The 13,200-nt window shown below is 41.0% G+C and overlaps 1 protein-coding gene across 5 annotated transcripts in view; it reads left to right on the forward strand.

Moving 5' to 3' along the window:
• SPOP (speckle type BTB/POZ protein) overlaps nucleotides 1-13,200 on the forward strand; it is a 78,967-nt gene that overhangs the window by 56,189 nt on the left and 9,578 nt on the right. For all 5 annotated transcript variants that reach the window (XM_054457372.2, XM_054457374.2, XM_054457373.2 and 2 more), the window contains 4 exons: nucleotides 16-137; nucleotides 2,703-2,854; nucleotides 2,979-3,106; nucleotides 10,643-10,820. In XM_054457372.2, coding sequence (XP_054313347.1) covers nucleotides 16-137; nucleotides 2,703-2,854; nucleotides 2,979-3,106; nucleotides 10,643-10,820 — 580 coding nt within the window. The remainder of the gene's footprint in view (nucleotides 1-15; nucleotides 138-2,702; nucleotides 2,855-2,978; nucleotides 3,107-10,642; nucleotides 10,821-13,200) is intronic.

A 13,200-nucleotide genomic window follows, 5' to 3' on the forward strand; every position in this document is an offset into this window, starting at 1 on the left:
TTTTTCTATCAACAGATCAAGGTAGTGAAATTCTCCTACATGTGGACCATCAATAACTTTAGCTTTTGCCGGGAGGAAATGGGTGAAGTCATTAAAAGTTCTACATTTTCATCAGGAGCAAATGATAAACTGAAATGGTGAGGAAGAATACGTCTAACTGTAAAAATTTTTCTGAAGTGTCTGTTTTGTTTGGTTTTATGGGACACTGACAAGAATGTAATTTCCATGAAGGCAAGGACTTTTGTTTTGTTCTTACCGTATTTCCCAGTGCCTAGCACAGTGCCTGGCACATAATAGGTACTCACTAAATATTTGTTGAATTAATTCAATGAGTATATCAGAAATCAGCAAACTCAAGCTATAGGGTAATGCAAACAAATAAAGCCAGTGTTATAAATGATATCCATAAATGGAATGACTGGTGACTGCTTGGCAAACTAGTGAGTGTTCTTCTAAAAGAGGTGCTGGCTACTCAGCTCCAGCTAACTATAGCTATGCATGAGTAAGGGCTGACCCTTGCCAGATTTTCTGATTTTTCAAGGAAAGCAAGAAATCTAGATTTTAACATAAAAATCTCTTTACTTTTAAATTGCCTGCTTTTAAACAAGAAAGGGGATTTATTTGCTTATGTAACTGTATTGACAGGGTACAGGATGGGTTTGAAGGTAGCTTGATCCAGCAAGCCAGTGGTTAGAGTAAGAACACCATCTCTGCCCTGGCCCTGTTCTCCACGCTCTTGAACATCTAAGGTCTGGCTTCTCTTGTGCTTAAGGGGTAACTGGCAGTACCAATGGGTATAATCTACTACATGCTGGCAAAAGTCTCTGAGCTTTCTCTGAACTGTGTGGCCAGGAATATGTCGTACATGCACCAATTGTTTTATGTTTGCATTCCTTGAACTAATCCCTGGAGCAGGGAAAATATGATCCAGGAGTGAGGATCAGTCTCATTCAGACTATGTGTCATCTTGCCTGAGGAGCAGGCAGTTGAGGATACAACCATATACCCACTGCAAAGACCAAAACACATGTCTCTGAACCACCAGTTTTGACCTCTGATAACCCACCAAAAGTTATTTTTTCATTCATTTAGTATTTGTTGGCTATATATTGTGCATTTTACTACTAAGCGTTGAGAGAGATGTTTATTCTTAGACATTGTATTTAAATCCTCATCATTAGCAAGGTGTATAGTAATGTATGTGGCATGTGCACTCCCTAGAGAGACACTGGATTGGGCCACTTAATTGAGAGAGGTGCAATAATACAGACAAGGCCTAAGGATACACATGACCTATGTATTGCATGTGGTAGAAGCAGCGTCTGAAACCCATGCATTTGACTAATGACATTTACAACTTAGTTGAACCTATTCTGTCTGAATTTTGTTTTGATCTCTCGGTAACAGATTGGCATCTCTAACACTGTTTAGAAGTCTGGCCTGGAATTCTGTGCTGTGTAATGATAATTTACTTTTGTCTGTGCTTCCTTCATATTGCCTCTTTTATTTTAGTCTTAGAATATTGTTGCCAGATTGGTAAAATATCTATAAAAGATTATGTATATTATTATCTATAAAAGATTATTCACACTTTTTTTTTTTTTGAGACAGAGTCTCACTCTATTGCCCAGGCTGGAGTGCAGTGGCGCGATCTCAGCTCACTGCAACCTCTGCCTCCTGGGTTAAAGTGATTCTCCTGCCTCAGCCTCCGGAGAAGCAGGGATTACAGGTGCCTGCCAGCACGCCTGGTATTTTTAGTAGAGACAGGGTTACACCATGTTGGTCAGGCCGTTCTCGAACTTAAGTGATCTGCCTGCCTTGGCCTCCCAAAGTGCTGGGATTACAGGCATGAGCCACCGTGCCTGGTCCACACATTTCTTTTTTTTTTTTCTTTTTCTTTTTTGAGATGGAGTTTCATTCTTGTTACCCAGGCTGGAGTGCAGTGGTGTGATCTCAGCTGACTGCAACCTCTGCCTCCCAAGTTCAAGCGATTCTCCTGCCTCAGCCTCCTGAGTAGCTGGAATTACAGGCCCCTGCCACCACGCCCAGCTGGTTTTTTTATTTTTTATTTTTAGTAGAGACAGGTTTTAACCGGTTTCACCACATTGGCCAGGCTGGCCTCGAACTCCTGACCTCAAGTGATGCACCCGCTTCGGCCTCCCAAAATGCTGAGATTACAGGGGTGAGCCACCGCACCCAGCCTGTTGTTTACTTTTTAAAAGGTGACCCATTTTGCTCTACAAAAGTGGTTCACAGCCAGGTGTGGTTGCTTATTCCTGTAATCCCAGCACTCTGGGAGGCTGAGGCAGACGGATGGCTTGAGCTCAAGCATTCAAGACCAGCCTGGGCAATATGGCGAAACCCCATCTCTACAAAAATTAGCTGGCCATGGTGGTGCACATCTGTAGTCCCAGCTACTCAGGAGGCTGGGGTGGGAGGATCACCTGAGCCCAGGGAGATCGAGGTTGCAATAAGCCGTGATCATACCACTGCACTCCAGCCTGGACGACAGAGTAAGACCCAGAGTAAGACCCTGTCTCAAAAAAAAAAGAAAAAAGTTGTTCCCAACTAGTCATTCTACTGAATTATATTCTTCTATGGGGCCTGCATTTGTTTTTTAAACATCTCCCTCTCTTGAGTCTGATGTTCCAGTTCTATCAAAATGGATGCTTTTGACATTTTTTTTTTTCTGTTTTGGACAGGTGTTTGCGAGTAAACCCCAAAGGGCTAGATGAAGAAAGCAAAGATTACCTGTCACTTTACCTGTTACTGGTCAGCTGTCCAAAGAGTGAAGTTCGGGCAAAATTCAAATTCTCCATCCTGAATGCCAAGGGAGAAGAAACCAAAGCTATGGGTAAATGTTCTCCTCTTTGTTCAACTCTTAAGTTTCACATCCAGAAGTTTCATACGCTGACAAGTTGTGGCTTTGATCTGGTTTTTGCGTAACCTTAAATATGACTTTTTTTTTTCCACCCCAGAGAGTCAACGGGCATATAGGTTTGTGCAAGGCAAAGACTGGGGATTCAAGAAATTCATCCGTAGAGATTTTCTTTTGGATGAGGCCAACGGGCTTCTCCCTGATGACAAGCTTACCCTCTTCTGCGAGGTGAGTCCTTGTATTCTGCTGAGACTAGCAGTTCCCAGACCTGATGAGTATTGGTAGACTTAATTATATTGTATCAGGGATGTAGAGTAAGAAAAAACCCCAAGTGGAGTAGTGCTGCACAAATGTTATTTATGTGACTGATTGAGCTACCTGATGATTTCAAGGTTGTTGGGCATCTCAGCTTTCCACTTGTTACTGTTCTTAAAAACAGAGGTTGTGTGCTACCTTGGTATGTGTCAGTTTTAAGTTGCTGGGGTCAGGAGTTTTCACTGTGGGATTTTTTTCAGATAGCATTTGAAAGGACTGTCACATCAAGCTAAGTATGTGTATCTGTTCTTTATACTTTCTGGCTCCTTAAGTGTGAGGGCCATGTGTGTTTGCAGATTACTTACCTTTTCTGCTCTTTGAACTAGATTCTTATCAAGAGTTGAGGCCTATGGTTTGTCTTGCTGGAGTAGTTGTGAAATAAAAAAGTGAGAACCGTTTTTTTTCTAGGGTGAAGGCTATGTAAAGCTCTCTAACTCACAGTTAGCTCAGAGAGTTAGCTGTAGTCGGTTAGGAAAGTCCTCTCACCAGTGACCTAAGAGCTTTTCCCAGGTTTACAGGAGAAGCCTTGAAATAAAATTCCCAAACCAAGAATGAGTTGTAAAGTGGTTTCTTTAATGAGTATATACTGATTAGTCATTTCATGCTGTTATGAATACGTTTAGAAATACTGACAAGCTCACAGTGTAATAAATGAATAAAATCTCCAGTCAACTGGGGCATTAGTGTTCCCTGCACATAGTGTGGTTGAGGAACCACTTCCTGAGCAGCACTGCTTGATAATAATAAACAGTGTATCATCATGGGGGATGGTACAGTTGTTCCCCAATTGCCAACTCGCTCTGTCAAATAATAGGCTCACACTGTGAGTTAATGACAGTTTCAAAGGCATATCACCACTTGAGTAGCAGGGAAGGGAGTCCCTTAGGAATCTTGCCCTTTTGCAGAAAAGGCCTAACTGTCGGTAGCAGGCTTCTGTATTTCTTTCTTTCTTTCTTTCTTTTTTCTTTTTTTTTTTTTTTTGAGACGGAGTCTTTCTCTGTCACCCAGGCTAGAATGCAGTGGCACAACCTTGGCTCACTGCAACCTCTGCCTCCCAGATTCAAGTGATTCTCCTGCCTTAGCCTCCCAAGTAGCTGGGATTATAGGCGTGTGCCACCAGGCCTGGCTAATTCTTGTATTTTTAGTAGGGATGGGGTTTCACCATGTTGGCCAGGCTGGTCTCGAACTCCTGACCTCAAGTGATCCGCCTGCCTCAGCCTGCCAAAGTGTTGAGATTACAGATGTGAGCGACCACGCCCACCCAGCCTTCTGTATTGCAACAGAGTAGTTGCAAATGATTAGAAAACTTTGGAGGCAGTTTCTTATAATACCACACCAAATATGTAAAATATAGTTTGCATAATTTGGTATCCCCTCTCCTTTTTAATTACTAAGTAAAAGAAGGAAATACTAGAGTGATAGCATCTATAATAAATACGTAAAATGTGGCAGTTCTTTTATGTCTGATAAACTTGGAGTGTGAATTCTGTGTAAATCTAACTGGTCACAGATTATACTCAGTTGCCTGAATAAAGAAATGAGAATTTAGTTGGTTTTACGTGAGGTTAGATGTTATGTAAACAGATCACAGTTTGAATCTTCACCTATCTTAGAGACTTGCATTTCAGAAAAACTTAAAAATAGTAGAAAATTCTAGTTTCTATTGGAAATGAAAGCCAATCTTGAAACTGTTCTCTGAAGAAAATCTCCCCTAAATACTGCATCTGGCAGTATTAGGCAATACCATAACCTTTACTGCAGCTTTTTTGAGTCCACAGTGGGTCCAGCCTTTTCTCATATGCTTCCCCCTCTCTTCCCAATCCATTCCAGCTGCTCCAACCCCTGTCTTCACAGTCTTGATTTGGAAACCAGTTGGCCTGCCCTCACTTGGCAGTCTCTTATCCTGTGGTTAAATCCGAGGCCAAGTTCCAGCTCGCTCTCTCTCTCCCTTCACTTCCCCATATGAAATTCTCTTAGGAGAAATCCTGTGGTTAAGTTTAGATGTGCCTTGACTTAGATGGGAAGTGAGATGACACTTTAGAAACGAGGAGATGTTGAACAGGGAAACGTCTGCTGGGTTCTGCTGATGCCATCGGTTTCTTACCATCGAACCAGGTGTGCCATCTGTTCCTCTCACACTTCTCTGTTGGCCACAGGTGCTGAGTGTTGCTTCTCATACTTGGGCTTATGCCTAGTGAGACTTGTTTCTGTTCCAAGGCTCTCTGTGGACTTAGTAGCATTCAGCGTTGCAAGACGGTTGCGTGGGGGTGTGTATTGGATGTGTGGGTTTTAAAGATGTCTGCAGCTCATCTGAGTTCTTAGCACTTTTCAAAGCTAGATCATTTTTGGTGCACATTTTATCCCTTTGACCTGTTGTTTCCCTTCTTATCAGTGGAATATTTATAAACACATTTGTTTTAATTCATATTTACATTTTATTTGTTACTGGTTTAATTAATATTTTCATGTTGTTTAGAGGCTTTTATGAAGTTGATGTCCATATAGAAATCTAGGTTCTAGTACCACAGTGCCCCATTCATCACTCAGCCTTTGACTCAGGCACTTCTCATTCTCATCCTGATACAATAAATACAGTTGTTTCATAGGGATTCTGGTGCTCCCAGAGGCCACAAGAGGGACTCCTATGGTGGAAGACCGAGAAGCACCCATTTATGTTTGGCCTTTATTTCAGTGGTATTCCTGTTATTGAATGTTTAAATGAAACTAGATTGTGGACTCTGAAAATGATGAATGGGTGGTCTTGTTTATAATGTGCCCTACATTGAGTTCACTTTCAGACAAGATCAGGCGTGTTCAGGGTGATATGACTGTAGACATTGAGATCACTTTCAGTTCTCAGTGATGTTTTACCTATTAGGAAATGTGGCAGTTCTTCCAAGTTGTTATTGCTTAGTTAACTTACTTGGAAGCATTTCCAAAGCATTTCCTGAATTGTCCCTTATTACAATCCTTTGAGCTAGGTTTAGTTCTGTTTTCTTCATTTCATGTTGCAAGGGGAGAGAAGCAGTGCCTAGGGAGTCAGGTAATTTTTCCTAACATTGTGCAGCAAACTAGTGTGAGGGTCATGTCAGCTCCCTATTTTCTATCTCTAGTCCGCTGCACTACACTAAGTGGAGCTGAATGCCATTCACCCAAGGAAGCACAAACTCGGGTCCCAAGTTTTCTTGACAGAGCATTTACTTTGGTAATAAAAGAGAGAGACATAAGAGTCAGGAGTGGTGGCGCACCCCTGTGGTTCCCAGCTACTCCTGAGGCTGATGCAAGAGGATCACTTGAGCCCAGGAGTTCGAGGTTGTGGTGTGCTATGATCGTGCTTGTGAATAGCCATTGCACTCCTACCTGGGCAACATAATTAGTCCCTGTCTGTTAAAAAATAAATAAATAAATAAATAGAGACATGAAGGCATGTTTAAATTCCATTTTAAATTTTCTCTTTAATAATTGGGTCCACAGAAAATCTTCATGAAATAGTTCAGCTTCTATTGACCCTTTTCTCCAGTTATTTATATTGAAAACAAATAGCCATTAGCAATAAAGAAGCATTGTATTCCAACTTTACCATATATGCCTTTGACAGATAATCCCAGAACCTCTTTGTGATGTTGCAACTAAAGATGAAATATGAAATAACATATAAATGTGAAATATCCAGACACTAATTAACTTTATTTTAATTTTTTAAGAGATGGGATCTTGATCTTGCCCAGGCTGGAGTGCAGTTGCTTAATCATAGCTCACTATAACCTGTAATCCCAGCACTTTTGGAGGCCAGGGTGGGAGGATCATTCAAGCCCAGAAGTTTGAGACCAGCCTGGGCAACATAGTGAGACCCTGTCTCTACAAAAAAATTTAAAAATTAGCCAGGTATGATGGCACATTCCTGTAGTCCTAGCTACTTGGGAGGGTGAAGCAGGAGGATTGCTTAAGAGTCCAGGAGTTGGAGGCTACAGTGAGCTGTGATCACACTGCTACCACTGCACTCCAGCCTGGGCAACAGAGGGAGACCATGTCTCTAAATTTTTTAAACTAATAGTTTTATACACACACACACACACACACACACACACACTCTTCATAGCCTGGGAATAGATATTTTTGCTAAATTTTAAATAAATGAATCTATTCATTTTTACCTTTTTATCCTTTAATTATTGGATTATTTGAATATATTATTTGTACTGGATGAAAATACCAGTATTTGCTTGTTCTTGACCTACACAAATGGTGATTCAATAGGTAACATCATTGTAGGTTATGAAGCATGAGAATATACTAAACCCACCACTCAACCTAAAAATATGACCGATAACTTGGAACTAACCTGTAATGCTTCTCCCCAATCCCTAAGATTTGTTTCCCCACTCAGAGGATGATAAATAGCTATTCTGAATTTTATGTTATCATGCACTTGTTTATTATTTGTATGTCTGAATAATATATTGTTTAGGTTACTTGTTTTGGAGCTTTATAAAAATGGTGTCAGACTGTATGTAGTCATCTAAGATTTGCTTTTTCACATTATGTTTCTAAAATTTATGTAACTATACTTCATCCATATTTAGTGCTGTATATAATAGTCTTGTGTGAATGTATAATTTATTCATTCTTTTGTTGATGGACATTTAGGTTGTTGCTAATCTTTTGCTAGTAGAAATAGTGCTCATGTTGTAAATAATTTGTAGGCAGTGTCTGTTTTTCCTAGATTGTTTTAATTATATAGAAGTTAAAAAATGTATTTCCCTGGGTTTTACTTTATGTATAGATGAAATGTACAAGAATTGGCACAATCTTTAGTTTTTTATGAAATTTGTTTTTTTAAGAAAAGGATTGACTTTAAAAGTGAGACCCTTTTACAACTTGAAGTTAAGGAGATTATACAGCCTTCCTGAGACATTTTCATGCAGTCATTTATAAGATGACATAAATGTCACAGTCACGTCATCTTCACAGCTGCAGTTCTGAATGAGTCTCCACAGTCAACTTTATAGGCATTAAAAAAAATCTTTAGTTTTTCTCAGAATGGTCTCATTTTAGCATCATCATTTGCAGAGGAAAACAATCCCTTTCTAAGTTAAAAGTTTGGGCTCTGAAGACTCATTTGTGAATGCCATTTAGAATTTATTTTTAATTAAGCGTATTTAATGTTGGTGAGAGGTGCCAGACATTCAGAGCTCTGGAGACTCCAGGCATCTATATATCTACAGAACAAGCCTGGCTCAGACAATAAAGGTCCATTCTCTTTTCTGCTGTGTTCCTGTCTGTGTCCAGAGAGAGGAATTGCCCCAGTGAGAGATGTCACAGCCTTTAGGCCCCACTCATTACCACATGTGCATCTAACCAGCAGAAGGCCCACTGGTAACTATAGTTTGATTATGTGAAATTCAGTTTAGCTCTTCTTGCCAATTCATTTCACCCAGTCTACTAAATTGCCATCAAGTGTTAATGACTTTGGGCTCCTGTCAACCTGGTTTAATTCAAGCTAGGAACCCAGTGCCAAAAGCATTCTCCATTCCCTTCATTGGCCATCCCAGGAGATTCCTGCCTTTCCCTGTGAGAAAGTTGGATTTAATTGGTCTTTTCCTTTTTTTTTTTTTTTTTTTTTTTTTAATTAGTATTTTGGAGCTATAACTGAGAACAGGCAACTTCTACTTTCGATGTTAATGTTATGTCAAAGAAGTGAGGGTATTAATATGAGAAAGTGGCAGAAGCAAATCAGAGGTCTTATAAAGGACAAGAGAGAATCTCTATGGGATGGTTTGTACTGTGTCCTAGGCTATTAAAATAATGTTGTAATCTGGCTCTGATAAATGTGATACTAATGCCAAGTATATTCATAATTGATTAACTTGGCTGCTTCATTGCCCAAGACCATAACAGCTAGTTTTAAATAAATGAATAAATTTCTTGACCTGATAGTAAATATCTCACTCCTGCACAGAAGGAACTACAGGTCATTAACTTTGCCTCTGGGCTTATGACTGCGTTTAAGGGATGACTTGCATCTTGAAGGTTGAAAGAAATCTGGGTCATTAAGGATGTTCCTAAGCTGTCTTTCTCATCTTACTGTTAGGAATAGCAAGAGTGGGGAGCTAATTCTCAAGGTTTGTGAGTTTCTGCTTTGAGTTTAACTTTTCTAACAGAATGTGATGTAGGAGATGAAGCATAACAACGACTGTTAGGCAGACGACTGATCTGCAGCGTCCTATCTACAGTTGGGCAACTGACATTTATTTTATGATGTTGTATGATTTATAAATCCTTGTATTTGGGACCCTAACAGATTTATCTGAGTTTCACTGACTCACCTAGAAGTTAACTTGGTTTTTTATCTAGGCTGAACTGGTTAAAACATGCTTCTGCTGAAGCCAGAGTGGGAAGTTGGGATTCCTTTATAAACCTATCGTCATCATTATCTTCCAAAGCTATAAGTGCATGTGTAGCTACAGCCAGGCAACTTGTATGTCATTATCACAACTGACTAAAGTTATAAAAGTGTGGGATACTCACCCAGTTTTCACTACTAGAAAGATCTTCCAAGTCTGGTCCTTACTGACAGTGGGTCAATAATGTCATGTTCATTAAACTAATATTTTTGAATAAGTGCCAGTTATTTACCAGGCCCTGTAGAAGATGCATTTTATGTGCATGTTCTCGACCTAACTAAAATAACGTCTTTTAGGCTTCAGTTATTAGATTTGGCGAGGTGCAGTGGCTCACGCCTATAATCTTAGCTATTTGGGAGGCCAAGGATGGGGGATCACTTTGAGCCCAGGAGTTCAAGATCATCCTGGGCAACATAGTGAGACCTTGTCTCTGTAAACAAATAAAAAATTAGTCAGATGTAGTGGCATGCGCCTGTAGTCCCAGCTACTCCAGAGGCTAGAGTAGAAGGATCACTTGAGCCTGGGAGGTCAACGCTGCAGTGAGCCATGATCATGCTACTGGACTCCATCCTGGGCGACATAGTGAGACTCTGTCTCAAAAAAAAAAAAAAAGTGATCAGATTCTTGTCTCTAGAGTTTAATTTAAATGGTAGTATTTATAGGAGTTCTTTGTATTGAACTTAAGGCAGAATAAGGTAAATACTTGAGGTTTAACATTTGTTTCTGTTAGTTTTGTCTCTCTGGCACCTTTGCCCAGGTTTGTAGTCCAAGGGAGTCCAAGCTTATTAGAAACTGGGGGAAAAGGAGATTTGTGGGGCTCTCCTCCTATTGTCCTGAGATGGTATAGAATAAGTCTGATTGTGACAGAAAAGGAGTTACTTGATCCAGGGATAAAGCTTTGATTTGTGGAGGTGGTTTCAAGATAATATGATTAATATTAGTATCTGAATGTACTACAGCAGTTAGGTAAAAGTCGTCTCTCTATCTGCTGGCAAAAAAATTCCTGGTAACAAAAGCTTGGCTTGTGTTTCCTTGTCTTTCACAGGTGAGTGTTGTGCAAGATTCTGTCAACATTTCTGGCCAGAATACCATGAACATGGTAAAGGTTCCCGAGTGCCGGTTGGCAGATGAGTTAGGAGGACTGTGGGAGAATTCCCGGTTCACAGACTGCTGCTTGTGTGTTGCCGGCCAGGAATTCCAGGCTCACAAAGCTATCTTAGCAGGTTGGTATTTATTCATGAGGAATTTTATAGTTTTGGTGAAATAAGGAAAAACAAGTGATTGCATAATCACCTTTTGAACAACTTCAACTTTTTGAACTCAACTACAAAACAAACTGCAGCTAAATATATCTTTGTATTCTGGTAACAATGCTCAGAACCAAAAAAGCTGCTTTCTAAAATGACATTTCTGTTTTTCCTCTCTGTAGTGGACCTAGGCCATCGTTTTCAAGGCATGGATGATGATGTACAAAGGTATTGAATGCCTTTGCCCCTAGAGAGTAGATGTCAGAGCACCAGTTAAGAGCAGGTATCAACCCCTAGATAAGGGTTTAGGATGTAATGGAGAGGATTCTATACGCAGGACTAAACGCCATCTAGCTAGTCCTCAGCCCTGGAGGGGTTAGCCCTCTTTTCAATTTAAACATACTGGAAGAATGAAACTCTTGCCCCTGACATGGAGGATCAGGTCTTGCTCTAATAGGCCCATGGTTTTCAAGACCAGGGAGATTGACACCAAGGAGGAACTGATGAGGAAGGACTGACTTCACCGCCCAGGGAAGGGTAACAATCACCATATACTTCTCTTAAGACCATAAGACCTAACAGGAAATTGCGTGAACCTTCAAGTAACACAATTCCTACTAAGACCCTCCGCTCTGTCATTCTAAAGTACACACCTGGTAAAACCTCAGACTGCCTCAGTCTAAACATTTTCCTGTTCCCTCTCAGAACTGGCTGTTACTGTGTAATACTCAAGGAAGTCACGGGCGCGGTGGCTCATGCCTGTCATCCCAGCACTATGGGAGGCTGAGGCGGTGGATCACCTGAAGTCAGGAGTTTGAGACCAGCCTGGTCAACATGGTGAAACCCAGTCTCTACTAAAAATACAAAAATTAGCTGGGCATCGTGGCATGCGCCTGTAATCCCAGCTACTCCAGAGGCTGAGACAGGAGAATCGCTTGAACCCGGGAGGCAGAGGTTGCAGTGAGCCGAGATCATGCCACTGCACTCCAGCCTGGGCAACAGAGCAAGACTCCGTCTCGGGGGGAAAAAAAACAAAACTCAAGGAAGTCTATAACTCTTTGGTTAGTGTCTCCACACTTAGCTAGGCCCTCAACACCGCCAATAGTTTTTCTACAGATGTTTAGGCAACTCCCTTTCTTAACAATAGCTGTCTCAAACCTTAACCACTCTTTAACTCCTTCCAAACTCCTAAAAGATTACCTTGCCTACTTCCTCCAAGAGAAAAGGAGGCCCTTTTGTAGGAACTTCCACAACTCTTGCTTCTCACCTCACCTGCATTCTCAGTGGAGGTGTTCTTCCTCGTGGACAAAGCTCTGCTCTGTTTCTACCTCTGCTCTGTTTTATATCCCATCTTGCCTTCTCAGAAACCTTACTCTACTGATTATACCCTTGCTATCTATCTAGTATCTTCACTATCTCTCTGTTACTGCCTCTTCACCTTCAGCCTGTAAACAGGCTCCACGCTTCTCCCTCTAGTTATTCTCTCTCTCTCTCTTTTCCCCAGAACTGAGTTTCTTGAGTTAGCATATTCACTTTCTACTTCCTTTCCTCCCACTTATCCTCAGTTCACCTCCATGCTATGAAAGCAGTTTTTCAAAATTACATGATCTGCTAGTTCCTAAATTTGAAGGACTTTAGTTCATACACTAGGACTCCTCTCTCCTGGTTCTCTGGTTGCTTCTGATGTGTGGTCTCCTTACTTCTTCCTCACCCATCCCTTTATACATTGGTGAGCCCTGAGGATCTGCTTCAGTTCTGTTTTCATTCCACGTCTTCTCCCTGAGTGATTTCATTTATTCCCGTTGCATCAGCTGCTGCCTATTTACCGAGGACCCTCAAGACCTGGCTGCTTTGGACCCTTCCTTCTTTTTGAAAAGCACCAGGCCTTTAGTCTTTAATTTCTGAAATATATTTATTTAGTTCTCTATGGTCTATAACCCTTCTGAAATAAGAACAATGAGAGTTGATATCCTTTTGGTATAAATTAAAATACTGAAGTTCAGAGGGTTAAATGATTTGCCGAAGAATATGTGGTTAGAAAATGGCAGAGCTAGGCCGGGTGCAGTGGCTCATGCCTGTAATCCCAGCACTTTGGGAGGCAGAGGCGTGCAGATCACTTGAGGTCAGGAGTTCGACACCAGCCTGGCCAACATGGTAAAACCCCATCTCTACTAAAAATACAAAAATCAGCCAGGCGTGGTGGTGGGTACCTGTAGTCCCAGCTACTTGGGAGGCTGAGGCAGGAGAATTGCTTGAACTCAGGAGGCAGACATTGTAGTGAGCCGAGGTCACGCCACTGCACTCCACTCTAGCCTAGGCAACAGAGCATGACTTTGTCTCAGGAAAAAAAAAAAAA

This window comes from Pongo pygmaeus, chromosome 19 (genome assembly GCF_028885625.2).
Source record: "Pongo pygmaeus isolate AG05252 chromosome 19, NHGRI_mPonPyg2-v2.0_pri, whole genome shotgun sequence".
In the NCBI taxonomy this organism is placed as follows: domain Eukaryota; kingdom Metazoa; phylum Chordata; class Mammalia; order Primates; family Hominidae; genus Pongo; species Pongo pygmaeus.